At 36.5% G+C, this 24,715-nt stretch overlaps 4 protein-coding genes and 2 pseudogenes across 5 annotated transcripts; 1 reads left to right on the top strand and 5 right to left on the bottom strand.

The window, feature by feature from the left end:
* Nucleotides 1-1,553: 1,553 nt before the first annotated feature.
* On the bottom strand, nucleotides 1,554-4,656 carry LOC106415670 (pentatricopeptide repeat-containing protein At3g46790, chloroplastic-like). 2 transcript variants are annotated; one of them, XM_013856430.3, is made up of 2 exons: nucleotides 2,427-4,656; nucleotides 1,554-2,244 (listed from the first exon to the last, which is right to left on the bottom strand). In XM_013856430.3, exon 1 carries the CDS (start codon nucleotides 4,500-4,502, stop codon nucleotides 2,535-2,537), a length of 1,968 nt encoding a protein of 655 aa, XP_013711884.2. In that variant the 5' UTR covers nucleotides 4,503-4,656; the 3' UTR covers nucleotides 1,554-2,244; nucleotides 2,427-2,534. The 2 variants fall into 2 exon arrangements, with proteins under 2 accessions (XP_013711884.2, XP_013711883.2); XM_013856429.3 differs by having other exon boundaries at nucleotides 1,554-2,195.
* A 2,041-nt stretch (nucleotides 4,657-6,697) lies between these two features.
* LOC106414745 lies at nucleotides 6,698-10,520 on the bottom strand (annotated as a pseudogene).
* Nucleotides 10,521-12,539: 2,019 nt separating this feature from the next.
* LOC106412292 (F-box protein At3g26010) lies at nucleotides 12,540-14,107 on the bottom strand. The gene is made up of 2 exons (XM_013853208.3): nucleotides 13,573-14,107; nucleotides 12,540-13,425 (listed from the first exon to the last, which is right to left on the bottom strand). The coding sequence occupies exons 1-2, from the start codon at nucleotides 14,003-14,005 to the stop codon at nucleotides 12,650-12,652; spliced, it is 1,209 nt and encodes a 402-aa protein (XP_013708662.1). The 5' UTR covers nucleotides 14,006-14,107; the 3' UTR covers nucleotides 12,540-12,649.
* A 984-nt stretch (nucleotides 14,108-15,091) lies between these two features.
* Nucleotides 15,092-24,455, top strand: LOC125576266 (annotated as a pseudogene).
* LOC106413123 lies at nucleotides 19,600-19,986 on the bottom strand. Its single transcript, XM_013853954.1, has 2 exons — nucleotides 19,854-19,986; nucleotides 19,600-19,802 (listed from the first exon to the last, which is right to left on the bottom strand). Exons 1-2 carry the CDS (start codon nucleotides 19,984-19,986, stop codon nucleotides 19,600-19,602), a joined length of 336 nt encoding a protein of 111 aa, XP_013709408.1.
* On the bottom strand, nucleotides 20,276-22,887 carry LOC106413122. Its single transcript, XM_048778011.1, has 7 exons — nucleotides 22,665-22,887; nucleotides 22,543-22,604; nucleotides 21,970-22,359; nucleotides 21,424-21,810; nucleotides 21,215-21,344; nucleotides 20,966-21,133; nucleotides 20,276-20,688 (listed from the first exon to the last, which is right to left on the bottom strand). The coding sequence occupies exons 1-7, from the start codon at nucleotides 22,885-22,887 to the stop codon at nucleotides 20,276-20,278; spliced, it is 1,773 nt and encodes a 590-aa protein (XP_048633968.1).
* Nucleotides 24,456-24,715: the final 260 nt, after the last annotated feature.

The following is a 24,715-nucleotide window of genomic DNA, read 5'->3' as shown; positions in this document are numbered from 1 at the left end:
CATCAGTGAGTTCTTGTCTCCATTTTTTGAGATGACAAACCTGATTTCAGGCTCCTCTTACCCTACTGCGAACTTGTATTTTATGCAAGTGTGGAAAATAGAGAGTTGGCTGAGACATCATGCGACTTCAGAAGATGATACAATACGTGAGATGGTGAAGATCATGAAGCTAAAATTCGACAAGTACTGGGATGACTACAGTGATATACTTGCAATTGCTGCAGTCTTGGATCCAAGGTTGAAATTCAAGTGCTTAGAGTATTGTTATACCACTCTAAACCCGTCAACAAGCAAGGCTAAGATGGATCATATCCGTAAGAAGATGGAGAAGCTATTTGGAGTGTATAAGAAGAGTACTAAGACCACTACTGCAACCACTTCAGAAACCACAATGGAGAATAGTCTTCCTGCTGGTTATGGGGTAAGTAGTCAAGCTATAGTCACTGGTTTGTAATTACTTAAAGTTCTAAGCTTAGTTGATTCTGTTATGAGTAGATTCTAAGCTTAGTTGATTCTGTTTGGTACTTGGTTTGCTATTAATCACCTTTTTAATGTTTATACTGCAGGGATTTTATGCATTCATTACTCAAAATGCAGGAGAAGGGAAATCAGCTTTAGACGTTTACTTGGCTGAACCGGCCATGGATATGGTTGCCTTTCCGCAACTAGATGTCTTGGAATATTGGAAAAACAATAAAGCTCGGTTTAAGGAGTTGTCTCGTATGGCGTGTGATGTTCTTTGTATCCCCATTACAACTGTATCTTCAGAGTCTTCTTTTAGTGCTGGAAGCCGGGTCCTTACCAAGTACAGGAGCCGACTACTACCATCCAATGTACAAGCTCTCATCTGTACAAGAAACTGGCTACGCGGCTTTGAACCGATGAGTAAGTCGTCTCATCTGTACAAGCTCTCATCTGTTAGGGGACTACTGATTTTGATAGCTAGCAATGATATCTGTACAAGCTCGGTTTTAGGGTAGTAAGGTTGTTCTCTACATACACTTGGTATGTCTTGTGTGAATCATTTGTTTAAGTAGAGTCGCTCTCCTTGGAACATTGATATTTAATTAGCTTGTTTGGTTTTATTGCTCAGCTTTATTGCTTGACAGTTTAAGTAGAGTCGCTCTCATTTGTTTAAGTAGAGTCATTTTTTGTTATATTATATATGATATGGTCATCATCGATTCTTGACTTCTTGTTGATATCATTATATGTTAGGTGATTCTGAAGATGAAAATGAAGAGAATGAAGGTGAATATGAAGAAGAAGAACAAGAACAAGAAGATGGTGGAAGAAAGAAGAAGAAGGTGGTGACCAAGTGAAGAAATGAAACTCTCTTTGTTATAAAACAATGTTGTAAACTTGTGATTTGTGAACTTATGTATTTTCACTTTTCATTGTTGTGTGAACTTGTGAACTTATCTTGTGTGTTTTCTTTTATAACTTTGAACTTATCTTGTGTTTTTTATAAATTTGAAACATAAAGTTTAAAACATAAAGCTTAAGTATATCATATTTATAAATCTTTTGAACTGTATCTGGCATCTTTAAAATTGAAAACTTAAGAATCTTTGCATCATTAGAACTGAAATTATGTTGTTTACATTAAGTGGGTATATGGGCCGTCCATGGATAACCCAACAAATCATGGGCTTATTTGGTTATGGTCTCATTTGGACATGGTTCTATTTGGGCTTCGACCAAAAATGTCCAGCAAAAAATGAAGCCCATTCGGACACACCCAAACCCGCCCAACCCGCCCATTTGACATCTCTATGTGTACTCGTCGAATACGGGATGAGGAAATGCTCGCAAATGGGATCACAAGGGCTAGAGCTGAGGAAGAAGCCAAAGTCCCAGCTGAGAAATCCTGAGATGCAGCGCCAGCAGCGAAATAGCTAGAGAAGCAAATTCAAAAGCTACTAGCTTATCTGACAATGTGCAGGCCGTGGGAACTTATTTAACAAGGCCAGAGATACCAGCTCGGGAAGCTCCTACGATAAACTGGCTCTCAGGTCATTACCGCGGTTCAGAATGCTTCTGAAACGTCTAAATTGCAGCCCTGTAGGTTGCTACGGTTAAAGGGTAGAGTCAAGAAACTTGCCATGCAAGAAAGCAGCGCTGAACGGAGGAAACTGAAGACTAAACCGCCGCAGCTGCAGATGCGTCTGCGTCAAAACTCAAGGAAGAGGTGTCTGAAGCAGCCAGAGAAAGAGGTGAGCAAAGTGTTCGACTGTTTTTTACCTAAATATTGCAGACTAACAAGATGAGGCAAATCAATCCAGTTCCTAAACCAATTCGTTTAAGACCAGCTGTCTTTGAAACGTTATTCCAGCCGCTAAAATACAAATATGTATGCTATAACAATCATGATCCCCAACAGATATTGTTGGCATATATTACATGAAACTTTTTTAAAGCCTAACCTGTTTGTTATTTCTTTGGCCTGATTAGGTCCAAGAGGGAGCTCAAGTCGACATGTCTCCCTTCCCTTGCTTATTATTCATAAGCAAACGTATAAAGTCCCCAAAGTATCACCAGTAATCTCCACAAGAACAAACACCATTCTTAAACAGATGAAACCGGTTCACATCTCTAACCAAAATCTCTTTCTCCATAAACTTTGAGATGAACTTTGTAAACAAGTGACAGTCCTCACACAAACGCAAGTTCTTGGTGATCCTTATAGGTTCTCCTTTCGCCGTATTTATCAGCCCAAACGCCAACGCCAGTTTCTCACTGTGTCCCAACACTATCCGCTCTTTCTCTTCTGTCTCAAGATCATACAACACGCCTTTGGTCTGCGGTATGTACCCTTTCTCCTTCATATCTTCTGCTAACTTAACCAAGAGAGCGTGAATCTGTTGCATTAGAGGATTGAACTCATCCACCGAGACAAACGAGTACATTTTCCTCCCCACTTCCATCCAGCACCGACCAGGCAGCTTCTGCAGTCCTCGGTATTCTAGAAGCTTCTTCACTTTCTTAACCTTATCCCACATCTGAGCTTCAGCGTAAATGTCTGCCAACAGCACATAGTTCCCTGCATTTTTCGGCTCAAGAGCAAATAGCCTTCTACTCGCACGCTCTGCCAGCTCAACGTTACCGTGAATTCTACAAGACCCGAGAAGGGAACCCCAAACCTTAGGCCCTGGCTCAGTCCTCATGTCTTGTACCATCTTCGCTGCCTCCTCTAACCTATTCGCCCGACCTAACAGATCAACCATACAAGCATAATGCTCGACTTGTGGTTTAATCCCATGGTCTCTCGACATTGACTCAAACAATCTTTTTCCTTCTTCAACAAGTCCCTCGTGGCTGCAAGCTCCCAAAACGCTGACAAATGTTACAGGAGTTGGGGAAGCCCCATTGGCGAGCATCTGTTCAAATATTTCAATTGCTTTCCTTCCATATCCGTGAACGCCATAGCTTGATATCAAGGAGTTCCAGGATACAACATCACGCTCACGCATCCGATCAAATACTCTCTGTCCCACTTCGAGCCTACCGCATCTACCATACATTGTCACAAGAGCACTGATCACAGGCAATATGGAGTCAAGCCCACGCCTGAGTATGTACCCATGAATCAATCTCCCTTGCTCTAACGCCGCAAGGGAAGCACAAGCTTGAAGCACACTCACCATAGTCACAGAGTTAGGGGATGAATCTTTGGTTTCTGTCATCATTTCACGGAAAGTCCTCAAAGCTTCAAAAGCCTTCCCGTTCTTGGCATAGCAGGCAATCATCGCGCTCCAAGAAACCACATTTCTAACAGGCATCCCATTAAACACATTGCTGGCATAATCCACACAGCCAAATCGAGCATACATGTCCAACAATGTAGTCATGATGTAAACATGCGAATTGTATCCCCGTCGGGTAAGATGTGCGTGAATCTCTTTCCCTTTCGCTAGATGATCCACAGTGCACTCTGATGTGACACAAGCCTTGAGAACGTAAGTGTAAGTGAACCTATCTGATTCAACTCCAATCCTATTCATCTTCCAGTACAGACCCAACACTTCTTCTCCGTGACCCGCTAGCGTAAGAGCTCGGAACAAAGCGTTCCATACGTATATAGTTCTCTTACGCGTTTTATCGAACACCTTGCGTGCATAATCAACAGAGCCTAAGTCTGAATACATAGCGATAAGCTTCGTGGCCAAAAAAGGATCTTGATCAGACCCATTATCCAGAATGTGCCGATGAACACGTAGAGCATCGGAGAGAGAGCTTCGACGACCGCAGCAGAGAATCAGAAGCTCGTAAGTCTGTTGACTAGGGGGGCTTGGTTCCTGAGACAAGAGGCGAAGCGCCTGTTTTAAGTTACCCTCTTTGCACAACGACTGGATTAGATGATTGTTTGAGATTTTAGCTCCCGCGGCGGAGGTTGTCGAATGATTGTAAAAGGCAACGGAATACGACGGTGGTTTCGGAGAAGAGCGAGGCAAGAAATTGACGGTATAGCAAGGCGGTTGTATAGCTTGAGATAGGAACATTTTCCGGTGACTAAGATTTTCCCGGAATCTTTTGCAAAAAGGAAAACATAAAAGTTTCGCGACCGCTCTATCGAATCGATGAAAGAGAAGAGAGGGGTGCGAACTTGCCGATGCCACCACTAGTTTCTCTTCTACTTTCCCTGGTTGGTTTCACGTGCCAATCACGTGGTAATAAAATGCCTGTTTTATTGGGCTTTTCGTGGATGAGGCCCATATATGGATGGTTTAGGATAAGGTTGATCACATTTCCATCGCCAATCCTTTCGGCCGGAAATAAATTCTACCACGGCGACCAACGGAGGGTCACAACTGTTCCGGAGTGACCCTTTTACAAAAGTTTTTCTTTTTTTAGCTATATTCTTTTTTTGGTACAAAGAATAATGATGTTTTTGTTTTATAAATATAAAAACATAAATATTTTCTTAATCTATGTGTGATATAAGTTTCAAACATATGGCATAGTTAGGGTGAGGTTTTTAGTTTTTCTTAATTAAATAAAATATTTTAGAGTCGGTTTTTAGTTTTTCTTAGTTAAAAGTTAAGAGACGCTTCTTATATTATGCTACGAACCTCACCTGAAAAACCCCCCAATAAACATGGCCTTATGATTTTCCTAGCTAAAAGATATGCACATGTGTTTCGTTCTCTTACATTCTTTTGTTTTTAAAATTTAAAATAATTGTGTTATTTTGACAATTTTTATATAAAAATTTAAACACATTTTCTTATAATTATATTTATTGTGAAAGTCTTCTTAATCTAGTGGTTTAACTAAGGGTTTTTAGTAATGCTTATGCACCAAGAGGTTTCGGTTTCGAGTCTTGGAGAAAGTGGATGATGCAGATTATCTTCAACATGTTGCAAACAATATAGTTAGGCGTAGATCTCAAAGAACGGCTCATGATGTGATGCAGTTAGACGTGAATCCTCATAAGACATGTAAATTTGCCAATTGTGGGCGTTTCATTTAACCAATAAAATTTGAGATAGATAAAAATATTTATAAATCAATGTATTTTTCAATTAATGTTAAATCTAAATTAGGCATATATTATATTAGAATTTTAAAATGACAGTTTTTATGTAACAAGAAAAAAATATTGAAATAACACTGTTTATAAAACATAGATTATTAATTCAGAAATAGCCACAATATTGACTGCAGTTGGTTATCTCTTTCAAAGATCACCTTATGAAAACCTAGAGACCGAATTGATTGCATTGCCCATAGTAGTGTTGAACATTCATCTTCTATTGTATGTCCTCCTTCAAGCTTCCCCATATCACATGTTATAATCTCTCCTTTTGAGTCTTTGAATGTCCATCGCATACCAGAGTCCTTATAAGACGCTACGTAGTTGCATTTGATGACACCGTTCGGAGGTTACTTCATATTCCTACATCATTTCGTATTGACCTTTTACTGTTATATGGTTCTTGATCAATGTTTTAAGTATTCAATCTATTCTTAACATCTAGAATAAAGCGGTACACAAGCTTTTTATCATCTAAAATCTTATGGCTTAAGTGAAAACGAGTACATCTCGACATTTTCATAATCCAAAATGGAAGTAGTTGGACCTCTTTCAAATTCGATGGGTTCCTTTCGAAAGAGAAGAATAATTGTTAATTTGTCATTGACGTATACAGAAGGTGTTAGTGTGAGAAAGCTGATGTTTTCTAAACACGAGCATAACACAACGTGACTGTTATTACCTTGAATAAACGCTCCATAAAATGTGTTTCAGTTTAGGAACAATATATCTATATTCCATATGTTATTCCATATGGTATTCATCTAGTTTATTTTATACAATAGAAAGGAAAATTAATTTCTACTTAAAGCTTTACTAAAAACTATAGAGATTGACATTTAAAGTAAAAAGGTTGCTTTATGTCCTAGTTTTATGATAATGAAAATAGAAACCTTCTTAATAAATAAATCAAAATTATATATTAGTCGCAGCCTCTCAGTGTGTAACATAGGGTTTGGAAGTGGATAGTTACATTAATAAAAATCCAACAATGATCCAAGCGAAGACAAACCGGCCTAAACCGGATACGAGAAAAAGAGAATAAACACTATGTAGTTTTATTTGCTTGTCGAGAGAGAGAGAGAGAGAGAGAGAGAGAGAGAGAGAGAGAGAGAGAGAGAGAGAGAGAGAGAGAGAGAGAGAGAGAGAGAGAGAGAGAGAGAGAGAGAGAGAGAGAGAGATGATACTTCATAAACCAGAAATAGCCATAACAAACTACGCAAGAAGAAGAGTAAAAGGCACCAGCAGCATTCCAAGTACGCTACTAACAAAGCTTTACCAACTAAACAATATCACAAGTCACAATATCTTTAAATGAAGACAAACCGAAGAGCAAAAAGACAGTAAAGTATTTTACATGGTCGTTGCATAGTTATGTTTCATCAGCCAAAACTTGAAAACAGAATGAGAAGCAAGTGCAAACAAAAAGTTGAAAATCTTTGAATAGGGAGGAACACCCGAAACAACAGCTTTTACCTTCAGGTTTTAGGTAGAGCAGCATCCACGTTTCACGCCTTCAGATGTATCATCAACGTTGATGGTAGTTCCTTGCCCCGGAATCGCGGAATTAGCAGCAGCAGCTTCTTGTGCAGCCAACGCCTTCTTGCTTACGATATGGTAGATCTCTCCCAAGATTGTCTGAAATGCTTTCTCCACATTGGTTGGTTCAAGAGCAGATATCTCAAGGAAAGACCACCTTCCTTCTCAGCCAGACTTTGCCCGTCATCCTCAGCCACAGATCTCAAGTGGTTAAGATCAGATTTTTTCCCAGCCATAATAATCACAACTTTGGAATCAGCATGGTCTCTAAGTTCACGCAGCCACCTGAGGGCATTGTCAAAGGTCTGTCGTTTGGTGATGTTGTAGACAAGAAGTGCACAAACAGCACCTCGGTAATAAGCGCTGGTGATGGCTCTGTACCTCTCTTGGCCAGCAGTGTGCCAGATCTGAGCCTTGATCGTCTTTCCTTCCACCTGAGAGATTCAAACCCAGTTAGATCTCAAGAGATGAAAAAGCATATCAAAAATAGAAAGAAAATGAAGAATGACCTGAGTAGTTATGGTGGTGAATTCGACGCCGATGATTGATTTAGATTCCAAGCAGAACTCGTTCCTGGTGAATCGCGACAAGATATTCGATTTGCTGACACCTGAATCTCCAATCAACACTATCTTAAACAAATAATTGTATTCCTGATCTACCCGATGCGTCATTTTCTGGTCTCGAAATCAACCCTACACAATCAAACACCCATAACCGTTTGAAAACTCAACAGATCCAACGAAATTAAGACGATCGTGGAGGTACGTATCCCTTTCTCTGGCAGATGAGTCGAGATATCAAATTTTAAAGAACCGATTCAGATCTGAAAAGGAAGGAAGTTTCTATTGAGAGGAGATTACGTTTCCATGTTCAACAATCTGCGAATGTTCTTCTCTCTCCCACCAATCAATGGAGGAAAATTCTGAAACTATTTAATTTGTTGAGCTTCTTCAAAAAAAAGTGGAATCAAAATAAATAAATTATATATACGCGTGGTGTATGTGTCTATCTATAAAATATTTTATGTGACATGGTACACAAACGACGTCGTGTTCAGAAAAGTACAAAAATGGTTGAGGCATCGAAACACGGAACAGATGGTGGTTCCTCTTTTGCCTGGTCCATGGTGATTTCCACTGCAACTTAAAGCATAAATCCAAAATGTGGTGATTTGAACGCTCTTACTGGAAGTGTCACGCCTCTTAGGACATTGGTACCAAATTCTACATCGCTCACTCCTGAAGAGCTAGAGGAATACGCTCGTTCGATAGCTCCGCTCCCACTAAAGGAACCTCATCAGTTACGTGCTTGGACGAACACACTCCACTTCACGCCACCAGCTACACCACCTAAGCCATCTTCACCAAGAGCTGTGAGTGCCCCCACTTTGGTGTTGTCCATTCGGCTTGGCCTTCTTTTAAGGAAGGATCTCAGACAAACCAGAAAAAGCGGCAACAACAAGATGGAAAGGCAGAGGTTCCAAACAAGGCAGCATACCTCCAAACAAGCTTCAACCTCAGCTATCAAAATCGAATGGCAGTTATCACACGTTTTCCATGGGCTGCAAAGATTGATCCTTCAAAGGGGAATCTTTTCTGAGCTGCTAATCTAACTTTTCGTATTGATGGACACCAGAGGTAATCATCCCTTCCAAAGTTCTACTCTTAGGACCAGATAATCAGGATGAGTATGTCATAGGGCAGTTCCATATATGTGCTTTACCTCCGGATGTTTTAGTTGTGAATAAGCATTGGGATAGGGGTTGTAGATTATCCATTAAGAAACAAGGATAATTTTTGTTAAACGTCATGGTTTATGTTATTTGGAAAGGATTAAAAAGAATTGATTTGGCTACCTATGTCACCAAAGTGCACTTACCTTTTCCGCCACACGTCCGTTCAGAAATCTTGGGTTAAGCGTACTTGAGCTGGTGTAGTGGAAGGATGGATGACCTATCTGGAAGTGATTCGCGATACCGTGCGATTGAGGCAAAAGCACGGGGAAAGGTTTTGTGGTGATTTCAGGTCAGTAAACAGACTTTCGAGCCTTAGAAAAATTAACGCACCGCCCGTCGTACGAGATGAGGCTCAAGGGCTGAGTGAGAGGACGTGGTTGGGCCATTAGACATAGGCGGTTGGAGCATTAAAAGTCGTATCAGAGCGGAACCCAGAAAAGTGTGGAATCAGTGAGGGTTTACACTAACATGGGTAACGATCTTGGGGGTGCAACAAAGACATTGCGTTCTTTGAGAGGGGTGAATTGTAACCTCCTGGTTTGTGGTATATGGAAATAATTAAAATAATTGATTTGGCTACCTATGTCATCAAAGTGCACTTACCTTTTCCGTCACACATATGTTTAGAACTTCTGGATTAAGCTTGCTTGAGCTGGAGTTGTGGAAGGATGGGTGACTTATCGGGAATGGATTCCGGTATCGTGCCGAGTGAAGCCAAAGCACAAGGAAAGATCATGTGGTGATTGCAGGGTCAGTAAACAAGACTTTCGGGTCTTCTAAAAATGAACGCACCATCCATCAGATGGGATGGAGCCCACGGGCCGAGTGAACGGGCATGAGTAGTCCATTATCTGTGGGTTGGTCGGGGCGTCACACTTCGTTTATGTTTTATATCTATCATGAAGAAAATAAGAAGTGGTTCATTGAAAGAGGTATTTGGCAGATATATAATTGTCTATTGTTTGTTTCACCTTGGTCTCCTGCTACGAGTCTTTAAAGCCAAGAGATTTCAACTTTGCCAATTTGGGTTAATCTCAAGAATATCTCTGATAGTTGTTACTCTTGCCTTGATATTAGTCACATTGCTTCGGATCTTGGAAAAACAATCTTAACTCATAAACCGCATCTTAATCTGACGCAAATGAATGAAGCAGAAAAATTGGTTGAAGTAGAATTGGATAAATCTTTCGCTAAACTAATTGCTTGTGATGATAAACAAGGAAACATCTACAGTATAACCTTTTTAAATTAATACTCTATAAATTAGTATACACCAAAAATCTCTATAAAATAATATAATTTTATAGTCACACATTGAGTTTTTGGTTCAATTAGTATCTCGATAAATTAATATCTCTATAAATTAATAAAAAAATTATAGTTTTGGTTCCCAACATTATTAATTTATAGAGGTTTCATTGTATTTGGTTGAGGTTGAGTATATTTGGAGTCCATCTACTTGTGCTAGGTGTGGAAACTTGGGACACAAAGAGAAGAGATGTCTTCTTCCACTTAGCAGTTCAACTTTGGTCAAGACAACATTTTTGGGAGTTATTGGAGAAATTTTAAATGTGCCAGTGGTCAACATTGAAAATATCTTGCAAGTGTCTAATTTATCATTTCCCAAAACGACATCTACTCAAGAGAAATCAGCTCCATTTAGTGATTCTCATCTTCACATTCATGTGGAAATCCAATATGATCAAAAGGAATGGAACCATCCACAAAAGAAGTAACAAGTCTTCGACAAGAAGCTGTTTCACCAGTTCAAGAGATGTTTTTTCCACAGTCTGAGTCCACTTCACCATTAGCAGGGATTACCTTGTTCTAAATTACAAATAAAAAAACTTATGGAGGAAACTCAATCAAACACGATCATCACCGAGACTGACTTGGAAGATGATGATTTAATTGATCACCATCCTGCCATAAACACCATCATAGATCCACAAGATTGTGAACCAAACTCTCACATGACCTTGAGAGGTGGGAGATCAATTAAACCAACCCAAAAAGTGCAAGAAATGTAATGGGCAATAGCTAAAGGAAGAGGAAAACATGTCTCGAGAGGAAGTGGTTACCGCAATCCTCACATTACCTCGAGAGGTGGGAGATCAATTAAACCAACTCCGCTTGCTTCTCTAACTTAATGTCATATTAGATATCTTTGTTGCAAGGATTTGTACTCAGTCTGTTGTTTTCCATCAAACTTGTACAACTCTATATGGTTTTAATTAAAAACATAGCAGTTACATTTGTTTTAATGCATCAAATTAGTTTTAAAAAAAGCTATTGTACTATTAAAAAATGTTCCTTAATACGGCTACATTCTAGCTAGTCTAGTTAACATTTGAACCATTCAATTAAATGAATATAAGTTAAGTAAAAAAAGTTGAAATATATATCCTCTGTTTCAAAATAATACATGTTTTAGAAGAAGAAAATTATTTCAAAAGATACATTTTTAGATTTTCAATGCAACTTTAAATAAATAATAAAGGTAAATTGTAAAATTCAAGGAAATTAATTATATTTATTAAATTTTGATAAAAAAAATTATGGGAAATAGTTGATCAAAAAAAAAAAATTTATAATCAAAATTTAAGATTGTGAAAATTCTAAAAATACATCTTTTTGAAACAAATGAGTAACTCTTTTGTTTTAATTTGTAGTTCAATTGAGCATCGATTGGTTAGGCATTTTTAACAGGATTTTAAACAGAATTTTGGGCTGGCTAATGAACAAGGAAAGATATATTATATGTACTACCAAGCATGTCTCCTGCAAAATTAAAGTATTGATAAGTTGGAATTGTTGCTTCAGATTTTGTCGATGTTGTGATTAATATTTAAGAACATATTGATGAAACACGTGCTTATACAGAAACGAAAACGCTGGCCTAGGGAATTAAACTTCATATGAATTTATATAAGGGCATGTTCGCAACTATTTAAATTTATATTGAGTATTTTTTATAAATATTAAGTAAAAAACCAAAGTCAAACCTTTTTTTAATAGATGATAAATTTTATTCATACAAAAATCCTTTGTACATATGATGTAACCTTTGCATTTAAATAGTGGAATAAAGAATGAAGAATGAACTAATTCTCTAGATTAAAAGCACTATCTTGAACCAAATCAAATTGTGAGTCCATCATTGTACTACCAGTCACTGTGTCTTCTGACGCCATGTTTGGTTTCAAAGGATTTGATTTCCACACGTTGAAGAAGGTACATATACAATTAGATGCTAAGTATCGAACGTAAATATACAATTGGTTAATATTCAGTATAGCTGGTTTCTGGTGAATGTAACAATCTTTGCAATGTGGTTTTATATTATTTTGCAAAGAATTTATGGTGAGAAAATTGAATATTCTGAACTTCGGACAAAGACATCAAAATCATGATGACTAGCTTGAGAAATCATGGCTGCTGGAAAAGTACCAACTTCTGATAATGTTTTCGTATTCCAATTCAGAGAACTTGATCATGTGAATTTAAACTTAATTCTGTATTTATTAAAATGACACTAGATAAGAGACGATCCATTCATGTATAGTGTGTTACACATATATGAACGTGATTTTGGATTGGAGCCAAAAGCAAATCGATTCTTTGTTGTAATAACGAAAAACATGTTTTGAATTCAAATACTTCTTTTGATAATGTTACGACAATGATGTATTTTGATGATACTATTGTGGCTACTAAACAAACACCTTTGTCCAAAAATAGTTTGTAGGATTAAAATAATTGAAAGTGTTCTATCAGATTCAGAAAAGACAAATCAAAGAAAGAACAATAACAACACATAAAGAAACATACTGATATCACCCCATCCAAAAGTACTCGTCATTGCTTTCATCCCCCATTATTGCCGCACGTTCCCTCATCATAGTCTCATGTTCCCTCACCATTCTCTCATGTGTTGCAGTAGCGTGAGAAAGCAGCGAAGTTGTATCTATCATCTCAGCATGGGGAGGACGAGGCACTGATTCCATCCACCGCGGGATCACGAACTGGAACAACCAGATACAAACCTGAAAGTTCAAGTCTTCGTCTTCGTCTGATGATGATCTTGGACGCCAAAACTCATCCACACTCTTCTTACAAACAGACTTGTCAATGAAACAATCATTAGCTGCATCCCCCAGGACTGTGTAGTCCTGTTTCCGCAAGTTACACGATACCAAATGATCATCCCGTTGACTCCATAGATAGACAGTAGCGACATCAAATGGATGCATTGCCACGGGTGCATAGTTACCTGTAATCGGAAAGCCGACTTCCCACAAAAGTTGCCAAGAGTAGTCATCATTGTTCATCAACCTCCAGATCTTCAAAACAGTTTCTTCCTTTTTCGCTAATGTTCTGACATACATGACAAAGCCTCCTGAGGTAGTCAAGGTTCGTTTGTAATCCTTGTTGTGATCCGGATAGTCCGGTAACTGCACAACCCGGAATTGATCGGATTCAGAATAGAAATCATGAGCTAAGAGTACTCCAGGCACAGAGAGACAACCAAAGTAGATTGTACCGTTGAGGTTGATATTATACATGTTGCCGATTTGAATAGGAGAGTGGATCACTTTAAAAGTCCAGACCCCTGTCTCAGAGGAATACAGTAACACACTCAAGTCACTCGAGAGATAATCATTTGTAACTTGGTAAGAAGCTATCCTAATCACTTTAAAGCTCAAAACGACACCGTCCTCGTCCAAGCGAGTCACTAAACCAAACACGGAAGAATCACCTTTGGGATCAGAGGGAGGTGGGGGGATTTTGATCCATTGCTGTAAAACCGGACTCCCCACGTAGCAGTAAGCTTTATCAGAGCCGTCTGTGGTCAAAACCAATCCACCGGAGGAATCAGCGTAGTTGCAATCACCGACATAAAAGCGTTTGAAAGACGGTGGGATGAGTGGAGCTGGAGACTTTGGAAGATAATCCCATGTTTTGCGTCCATGGAAAAATATTAGTTCGTCTTGTCCGCACATGAGCGACCACGAGGAAGAGGAGGAGTCTCCGTGCAGAGATAAAAAGAGACGGCGGAAATACACAGATTCTATTGTTGATTTCCATGTCTTGCAAACTGATTTGAATCTGCAGATGGTTCTCAAGGGTAATCTCGCTAGAATCTCTGTTTGCAATACCTCCAAGAGGTGTGTTTTTGTTTCCATCGCCATTGGAGATGGACTCTGGCGAAAGTGATGACTAGGGTTTCGAGGTTTTTACTTACTCAGCTGTTGTTCCGCTACTTCTTTTTGGGTTAAACTAAAAGGAGGCAATAATAAGGCCCACATTATTCTACATTACTGTATGATATCATTTTATATTAACTAAAACAAGATGATTATTTATTATATATTATTTCTTTAAATAAAACCTACAAAATTAACTAATATAATTATGATATATATAGTAACTAATGATTTTAAATAATAAAGATTTGCTAATAATCTGTATGCTTTCTATCATTTTTGTTTAATTCTTCACTATTAAAATAAATTACACAATTACATTAATCATACATTAAAAATTTGGATCTTTTTGTATATGTTGTATTTAGAATTTTTCAAAACTAGTATAAATTACTAAAACTGTTAAAAGTCTCACACAAACTTTTGTGATCAATGTTTAATTTTTTTCTATAATAATATACAATGATAATAAAATTATGTTAATATATATATATATACATATACTTTATATCGTTTAAATTTAATTATATATCATATACGATAGATAAGATTGATTGTTTTGATTTATTTATTCTAAAATGATTGCGAATAAACAAGAGCGGTCATTTGATTTATATGTGCAAGCCAATTTATTACATAATAATAACTGATTTCTTAGTTATTTAATATATAATTATTATTTTATTATTTCATAATATGCATAAAAAAATAAAATAAGTATTTATTCGGTACAAAGCGCAGATCTTAACCTAAGTATGTATCTCTTTACTAATTTTGAATCTTAAATATTTTCTAAATCTGAGGCCAAAATAAAAGAAAGAAATAAGAATAAACTCAAAAATCAATATTTATATCGAGCAATAATCAAAATAAAACAAAATGAGAAAAATATCGAAGATGGATATGATTGACACATGAACGTAAACTTCTCATAACCATAATTAACTTTTAAATTACTAAATCATGATATAAAACCGAGCCGACATAGTTTCATTGTAACCAAATAGTAGGCATGAGATTATTCAGCCTAAACGTCTCATGCCTAAACGTTAGGTTTTTTTGCATTAATAATTTTTTGACATAAAATATTTTTAAAAATGAGATTAGTTCATTAGTAAACAAATTACGTAATTAACAAAAAAGTTTTTAAAAAATTGTTTAAGGGTCAAATATATTAATTCGATCAATAATATAATTTTTTTTCCATACGATATTTTTTAAATAATTTTCATATAAATTTACCATGCGCAAGGCGCAAGTCTTATCGTAATTGTTTTAAAGAAAGAGTCGGGTTTTACAGAATTTCCAATGTATATCTCTAATATTTTTTTTTCTAAAATAGAAAATTATATTATAGAAGTGGATTTACCCAATATACTACACTATAATAGAAATCTTATATTTTTAAAGAAATATATAGATAAATTATACTTTTGGTTTTATATTTAGAATTTGAAATAACATTTATTTATTTCTCTTAAAAATAGAAGAATTCTATTAAAAAGACATATAGAAGCAAATCTCACTCTATAATAGAATTTGTCTATTTTCTAGAAAAATATAAAGAAGAACATAAAGTTGGATTCAAGATAGTTATGATGTTTTAAAGAAGAACATAAAGTTATTTTGAATCACTACATAAATAATTAAAATGAATCACTACATAAATAATTAAAGTCTAAAATTATTATGATGTTTTAAGCTATTTTGTTTTAACTTGTAAATAATACTTTGGTTATAATTGGTTGGACGACAAAGATAAATTATTTGTTGTATAGTTTAGGTTAGACGTATTTGTTTTATAGCTATATTTGTTATAGCTATTAAAAAAACTTAATAGACATTTTTAAAAATTCAAAGTGAACAAGGTTCTTACAACTATTTTCAGTATTTTTTTATAGAAATAGTCTAAAGCATAATTGATACTTTAAAAATTGTAAATAAAAGCTTATTTTTCTATTGGTTACCAACCATAAAAATGGTAGAATGAATTATTATTTTTGCCACACAAACAAGATATTTGAGATGGTAGATTTTGAATCCAGAATGCTTAGCACCTATCCAAATTCGCTGTAACTTGTGGTTAAGACACGATGATGTGCGTTTGAAAAAAATACATCATCTTTTCTCATTCAGCTGTTACACTCATCTTCCATTTATTCATCTACGCAAAGTAATATTTACTGCCACCTTCCATAATCTGAACCTCCAAAGCTAGAACATGGGAACATTAGTGGGTCACATCATACCGTTTTTTTTTCTTTGCACTTGGTCTATGGCACCTCTTTGACCACATCAAACTATTTTCTCTTCATTCAAAATCATACATATCATGTACATGGTTTCCCTTTCAAAACTAAGATATCTAGAGCTCTCTTGATCATTGTAGGCTCCTCGCTTTTTTTATGTCTGTGGATCTCTTCCTGGTCAAAAGAATCACCAACCATTTGATCCCAGTGACAAAACTATCCCCATAACTTTGAGCACTCCTGCATCTCCGTCACCTTCATAACCTATGCGGCTTTTGCCATCATTTTTTGACAAAACTAGACCAATGGCTCATAGGGACGTCAATACGTCATCAACTTAATAGTAGCACTCGCCTTCGTGCAACAGCTCTTTATCTTCCATTTCCACTCGTCCGACAACACGGGCGTTGATTGCCACTACCATTTGTTGCTACAACTCGTGGTTTTTGTATCTTTGGTTAAACACTCTTGGCGATTGCCTTACCAACACTCTTGCATATTAGTAGACATTCTTTTTATGATTGTTTTGATAAGAGGAGTAGATGGGAGTTGCTTCTGAACATGCATGCTACAGTTCCTTTTTCTCCACATCGTGTGTGCATCAGCTTGGCATGATTTTATGCCATATATCATCTCCTTATTATATAATGGTCAATATACTTCATACAAGGGCTAAGATTAGTATTTTGGTATATTGAGAAATGTAAAAGTCAAAATATATGTAACCGCTGATTTTGAATCAGAGAGTCAGGTCTTTTAACTGCACTGTTGAGCTGATGATAGGTTAATATGAGATAAGCCTTTGGTGATTCCGACACAATTTCAGTTTCAAGATTTCTCCTTTTTTTCTGTAAAATACAATAATATTTAATTATGTTATCTTCTATTTAACTTTTTAATGTTATTTTAGCGAGTAATGCCCAGTTACAACATTTATTGTTTAACAAAATAACAAGTTGTATAAGATGTTACCCTTGTCATCAATTTATACAGACTCATACTGACTCTGTGAACCAAGCCAGTAGATCTTAATTCATTTGAATGACGAAAGACGGTTGCTTCCTGACACTGCGTGCTAGGCTATCCACCTTTGTATTTTGCGTTCTTGGTACATAGATAATCTCTGATTGGAGGAAACTTTCTTTCAAGACCGTGATATATTCCAAATAATTTGCAAGAACTGGTTATTCTTCTGGTTCCGAAACCATCTTCACCAATTGAGAGCAATCCGTTGCAAACGTGAACTGAAATTAACGTAATTTTTTCATGCATTCCATTGCCCATAGTAGTGCTTCCATCTTCGCATGAAGAGGTGAAAGACTAGCCCGAACATTCCTTACCCCTAACAGCCCATCAAATCCTTCTAGAGTACTGAGTCAACCCTGTCCGGAGAAAATATCATTCTCTTTCCAGGAACCATCTGTGAAACACCATCGTCCTGGAATTGGCGGTAGAGTCGTAACCTCTGTGTGTTGTACATTCCTCTGTTCGTTCAATATTTGTATCTCAGCCGAAAGTGTTGATTCTATTTCTGCCAAATTAAGCGTGTCCCTAGAATCAATGTCCAGATTACTAAAAAATATTATTCCTTCCTTTCCAAATATACCATAGTATCCATGCAAACTGATGATCATCCATCTGCGGGAAAACTCTCCAGAATAGATGATCCATGTTTGTGAATAGCGAGCTTGTTGGAAAAATAGCTGGATTTGATGGTATCTTTTAGACAGCCCAAACCTGAAGTGCTGGAAGAAATTCAAAAAACACATGGTTTATTGATTTCTCATCGGCTCCGCACCTTGCACAACGTATATCCCCATGTATCCCTTTCGCTTGCAGATTCTTCTTGACTGCTATACATCTTGTCACCAATTGTCATAGAAAATGTTTTATCTTTGGTGGGCACCGTATTTTCCAACAGAACACTTTCAATATATCAACTGTGGGTCGAAACATTAATTGTAGTTTGTTCCTGTCTGGGTAAACCCGTTCTACATGATATCCTGGTTTAACCGAATATTTTCCATTGTTTATCAAATGCTATCCATCCCTATCTACCATATGAGTTCTGCTCAATGGTATGCTTTCTGTAATTTTCACATCGTGTAACTAGAGTTAGGATCGCAAGTATATATTTATTTTTAAAGTAATACTAAAAAAATAAGTTATAAAGATATATGTTCTATATCAATTTTTGTTTTTGTATATAATATTATTTTAAAAGTTCTATATTTGGTGAAATTTGTTTTTGATGAAATTGTACTAAACATATATTAACAACTCTTTCTTTTTGTTATTCAAAAATGTAATAACATATTAAAAGTTTAATTTTAAAAATTATTTTATATAGTATTTACCATGTTTCAAAAAATAAAATATAAATTATTACTAATTTTATTGGTTTCTTGTTTCAAAATTTTATTCTCAAAATGGTCATATGTGACAAAATTAAATAAGTTAATACGATACTTTGAAAATATCTTTTTATTTAATGTATAATATTTTAGTTTTAGTTTTTTGTTTTTATTCTTACCATTAAAAAATAGAAGTCTTATTTCATGGTAAAATAGCTTAGGCAAAATCAAGTAATGATATGTGTCATTTGTATTGGAAAACTGTCGTCATATTTCTAATGGATTTAGATGTACGGTACATATATTCTATCAAAATTATTGGGATAATGCCAATATAAGGTTGTTTATAAAATCACCTAAATTAGATATGATTGTTAAATGAATATAGTCTAAATTGAATGACAACAAACAATACTTATATAAATGAAAATGTATTTAAGCTCTTATTGGGAATCTAATTGGGTATATGTATATTGCTTTTTGTTAAAAAAAACATATATGAGTATATTTAGGTTAATTGGTTAAATTGCTAATTAATGATAAAACGATGGATTTTGTACGATAGATTTTTAATCACTCTATTTTAATAGAGTAGTTTCTATGTTATATTCAGTACTACAAGGTTATACCCATTCCGACTGTGCAAACTCAGTAAAACTAGAACATAATATTACTGTTAAATACTATATAACTAGTTAAAGTTGTATCGTAATGAATTAGGGTTCATGCAGAATTCAGACTAAAATTCCTCAAAATTGTCAAGAGAGAACAAATAAACCGAATCTAAATCGACGAATACCACGGAAGGAAAGTTTAGAAGTTCCTAAGAATTTGATAGATATTCGTGTATAAAAGGGAGACTATGGCGAGAAATCAAGATTTGTGATTTTTTTTTTTGGAATGAATGTTAAATTTTTATTCACCAAAAAAGTTTTGTTATATCCTGTGTAAACCTCTTAAAAAACAAGACAAAACCTTAAGCACTTCCCCCCTTCCTTGTACTCATCAAACTCAACTTGTTCCTAATCCCTTTTTCGGTAAGCTTTTGTAAAATGGAAATAGACAACGGTTTCTCCCCATGACGAATACGGTTTCTCTCCCTCCAAATTGCATAGATTGCAGCCTGGAAAGCATATCTAATGCAGAACATTCCCTTCCTATCCAAGCTTCCACCTGTGACTATCCTCACCAAAGAAGATCAGTTGATGGAATAATAGCTTAGCAAAATACCTTTAACGAGATACTCCCATAGCTGTGAAGCATAAGAGCATTCGAAAAACAGATGGTTGCGAGTCTCTATAGCAGACTTACACAACACAGACGCAGCATCAACTCCTTGGCTCCATTTCATAATCATGTCCATTGTGGATAATCTACCCCTCATAGCCAGCCAGGTTATAAAAGCAAATTTGGGAGTTCCCTTGGAGAACCAAACCCCCCGAGACCAATCACACTGCACATTAGTCTCCCGTATCATCATCCAAGTTTCATTAGTTGAGAAAGTTCTTCTGAACCCGGACTTTCGTTTCCAAATACTTACATCCTCTCTCCCACACTGAATATTACTTCTCACAGAATCAATTATCCCTTAAATATCCTGAAGAATATCTGATTTGAGACGCCGTCTTGTACGAATGTTCAAAATCGCTTCCTCAAGAGTAGCCTCCTTTCTTATACCCAAAATCAATGAAACCTCGCTCACCGAAAAGATCAAACATCACTCCTTTATCCAACCAGCAATCATACCAGAATGAGATATGTCTTCCATTACCAATCTCCATTTTGTAGAATGCCTTCGCATTCACTCTAAGTTTCAACATCTTTCTCCACATCCATGATCCCACTTGAGAGTTTGATTTCACCGCCCAGAAGCTTCTCTTCTTCAACAAGTACATCTTTATCCATTTCCCCCACAGAGAGTAACCCACAAGCATCCGCCAAATAAGCTTCAGACCATACACTGTATTCACCTCCTTTAAAGCTCTAACCCCAAGACCACCTTCAATCTTCAGTTTACAGATATCACGCCAATTAACCTTAGCTCCTGAGGACTTTAAGACCGAACCTGTCCAAAGAAAAGAAGCACATAACTGCTCTACCTCCTTCATACACTTACTAGGAAGTCTGAAAATAGAAGCCCAGAAGTTAACAATGCTCACGAGCACTGATTGTATCAACTGAAGCCTCCCCGCATATGAAAAAAACCAACAAGTCTTGCTTGAGACAAGAGAGGAAGCCCCAAGTAGCGTAAGTGAAGTGTACCCACCGCGAAAGGGAAATTCACCAATATTCGACTCTTTTCATCCTCTTTAAATAAACTGTCGACTTCTCAAGACTTATACGCAGCCCCGACCATTTCGCAAACCCATCAAACACCGATAATGCCCCTTCGATAGACTCTCTTGTCCCTTCAACAAATACCATCAGATCATCGGCGAAACACAAGTGAATGAGAGAGAGATTCTTACACCGAGGATGAAACTGAAACCTCTTCTCTGCCGCTGCCTTGTCTATTTTGTGGGAAAGTACATTCATACACAAAACGAATAGGTACGGAGAGAGTGAACACCCCTGTCTCAACCCCCTCTTACTCTGGAAATACCCCGCAAGCTCTCCATTCACCTGAACAGAAAACGAAGGAGTGGAGATGCAGGGCTTTATCCAGTGAATGAATCTCTCCGGGACACCTATAGCTTCCAGACTCTTGAGCACAAAACACCTCTGCACTGAGTCAAAAGCTTTCAAAATGTCTATCTTCATCACACATCTCGGCGAGACAGACTCCTTATGGATATTTTACCAGCTCTGTTGCTAATAAAACATTTTCCATTAGCAACCGACCTTGAACAAACGCAGATTGGCAGTCCGAAATGATACGCGGGAGCAACCTCTTGAGCCTGTTTGCTAAGATTTTTGAAACCACCTTATAGAGCACATTGCAGAAAGCTATAGGCCGAAAGTCTTTCATCTCTAAGGAATCAGTCTTCTTTGGAACAAGAGCTAAGATTGTCGAATTGACTCCCTTCGGAAGAAACCCATACCTGAAAACTGATTGAACAGCTATGGTGAAATCCTGTGCAACAATGGGCCAAGAAGTTTTGAAAAACTCGCTGGGGAATCCATCCGGACCAAGAGATTTATTAGATGGCATAGCAAATACAACTTTACGAATCTCCTCTGCAGTAACCTATGCTTCCAAAAGAGTACAATCTTCTTCAAAACAACAAAACTCCAACAACTCCTTTAATTCATCAATAGATGCACCAGTATAGTAATCAGGAATGCAGTTCATAAATTCTGAAAAGAATCAAACTGCTTCTTCTTATATGTCCTTCTGCTGAGTAACAGTGCTCCCAGTTGGACACTTTATCTCCCAAATTGTATTTTGCGCTTGACTGGTACGGATGGCATTATGAAATGTCGTATTGTTTTGATCCCCCACGTGTAGCCAGTGAAGTTTTGCGCACTGTTTCAGAAAGTCCTCCTCCAAACTAGCAATATGAAGCCAACGTTCATAAGCAACTGCTTCTTCCTTAATAGCAATATCACTCGGCCTTGCAAGAGTCTGATTTTGCTTCTCACATAACAGCCCGTAAGCTTCTTTTGCTTTCTTGGTAAGATTCCCCAACTTCTCTTTCCCCAACTCCCGAATGAGTGGCTTCAAATTCTTTAACTTCTTCGAGAAACGAAACATAGCAGAAGTTGAGTGAAGACTTGGGGTTTGATCCCAAAACTCCTACACCAAAGGAAGGAATGCATCCAATTTCCCAATAGCATTTACATATTTAAATGGCTTCCTCAGCTTTTCTCCAGTAGAAAAGATATTGATCTTACATCGCAGATGGTCAGAACAACCCCCCGCCTCAAAGATTGAATAAGCGGATGAGAACCTTTGAATAGCAATATCATTGAGAAATACCCTATCCAGCTTCTTGCAAATGACACCCTCCTCTCTCTTATTGCACCACGTAAACATAGCTCCTTGATAACCCATATCAGAAAGATTACAATGCAACGCCATATTTTAGAAATCCCTTATACCTCCTGAAATCCTACCAGCCTCCAGGTAACCATAACCCCCTACTATCATCCAAGCTTTACCACGAAACATAGCAGAGTCTTGATGATGACACAAATCCTCCCACAACTCCTTCCTATCCTCAGCCAAATTGGTAGCATAAACACCAGTATAAAGAAAATCTTCATGTCCTTGTAACCCCACCAAACAAGTTATAAGCTGATCTGATTTATAAACTGGAGTCATACTAACATCATCCCTCCAAACCAACCAAATTTTGCCACCCCTACTATACTCATAGTTTGTTATATAAGTCCAACCCGGGAAAACCTTCCTCAAGATATCCCCTGCCTTGCTTTCTTTAACTCTCGTCTCCAAAATGCACCCAAAACTCAAATTACTACTTTGTACCCACTATTCTATCACGGAATGTTTAAAACTTTTATTAAACCCACGAACATTCCGAAACAATCATAATTTGATTTGATTTTAAAAAAAAATCATTTTGTATTTTTACCCATTTAAATCAAATATATTCAAATGGGTCGGATTTAAGATCCATTAACCGATTCTGGTTTTCTATATAAAAATTAAGTGGTTTGGTTTTCAAAAATAGTTCAAAATTGGGAAAATTACTGGTTTAGTTATGTAATTCCATAGATTTGTTCTGAACAAAACTATCTTAACCATCTATTCAAATTAAAATAAATTAAAGCAAAATCCCCTTTACATTGAGAACATATCAGATATCATTTTTAAAATTGAGGGACAATCCAGACTATCGCCCTAATGAAGTGTACATGATGTTCGACGAAGTGCCTGAGAATTCATGAAGTTTTGGAATTTTTATGAGTTATATGCACATATTCTTGTGATTCTTATTTCATCAATTTCATTCGTGTTTTTGATGATTGGCTTCTTGATCCTCAAATATTTTTGAAGTCATCCAGAAGCAGCCCGATGTGTTTATGTACAAAAACCTTATAGTATCTCTAGCAAAGAGTAAAAGAATGGATGAAGAAATGGGATTGTGGAAGACAAAAAATGTTTCCAGATTCTCATACTTGCACTAAGGTTATCATAGAGATATGGAAGTCCCGCTGATGCTATGAAAGTGTATGAATACATGTTGAAATCTCCAGACCTGCCTAAAGAGTTGTCATTTAGGGTTATGTTGAAGGAGCTTTTGGTGCATCCGTTTCTTAGAAACAAAGTGAAAAATATTTTTAGAAGTTGTTCCTTAAGAAACATTCTTATGATCCCTGAGAAACATGCTTATGATCCCCCTAAGAGATATTTGGTAGATATTGAGGTATATATGACCTAAACTATATTCTTATATCTCATTGTTTCTCGAATTGTGTTTTGAATATGTATTCTCTCTCAGTCTCTTGGCACTGTAAATTAGTTAAACCATATCTTATTGTAGATTAGTCAGAATCTTGATTTGCACATTGAGACAATAACAGGAAAGGTCTACGACAGTTATTCATCTGTGACTCATGTGCATTTTGCAGGTTATGCAAAATATCAATAGGCCAGTTTATCGTTATCAAGATCCACAATGTGTTCTATTGAAAAATTATCACGGTATAACTAAATCTGAGCAGATGGGGAAATACAATAAGAACTGTACAAAAGAATTAATTTACTTAGTGACAACAACCATGTTATGAATAAACCTCAATTCATTCAATAACAACCCGCCATACAATGTACAAGTGGTTTTTTCTTCAAGAATCGCTCAATCGCAATACAAAGTATCAATCAGCTCAAGCTAATACATTAATAATCTGTTTACTCTCTTTTTCTCCTCTCTTATTGATACCACTCAAATTACCCTAAGGAGTGGTTTATACTCTCTCAAATAAGAGGTCGAGTTGTAGTACTTAGGGATCGAATTCACAGGGAGCTAGAGAACCTAAGAAATGTAATATGATTTGTTAAGCTAGATAGTTTTAGAGATTTAAATGTAAATTGCAGTCTTATATTGAACAAGTGTTTGTTCAATAGATTGATTGAGGTTTTGCTTCTTAAAAAGAAAATAGTTAGACTTGGGGTTTTTATTCAGGAA

Source organism: Brassica napus, chromosome A1 (genome assembly GCF_020379485.1).
Source record: "Brassica napus cultivar Da-Ae chromosome A1, Da-Ae, whole genome shotgun sequence".
Lineage (NCBI taxonomy): Eukaryota > Viridiplantae > Streptophyta > Magnoliopsida > Brassicales > Brassicaceae > Brassica > Brassica napus.
The sequence above is the reverse complement of the archived record's forward strand: the minus strand, read 5'-3'. Positions and strand labels throughout refer to the sequence as shown.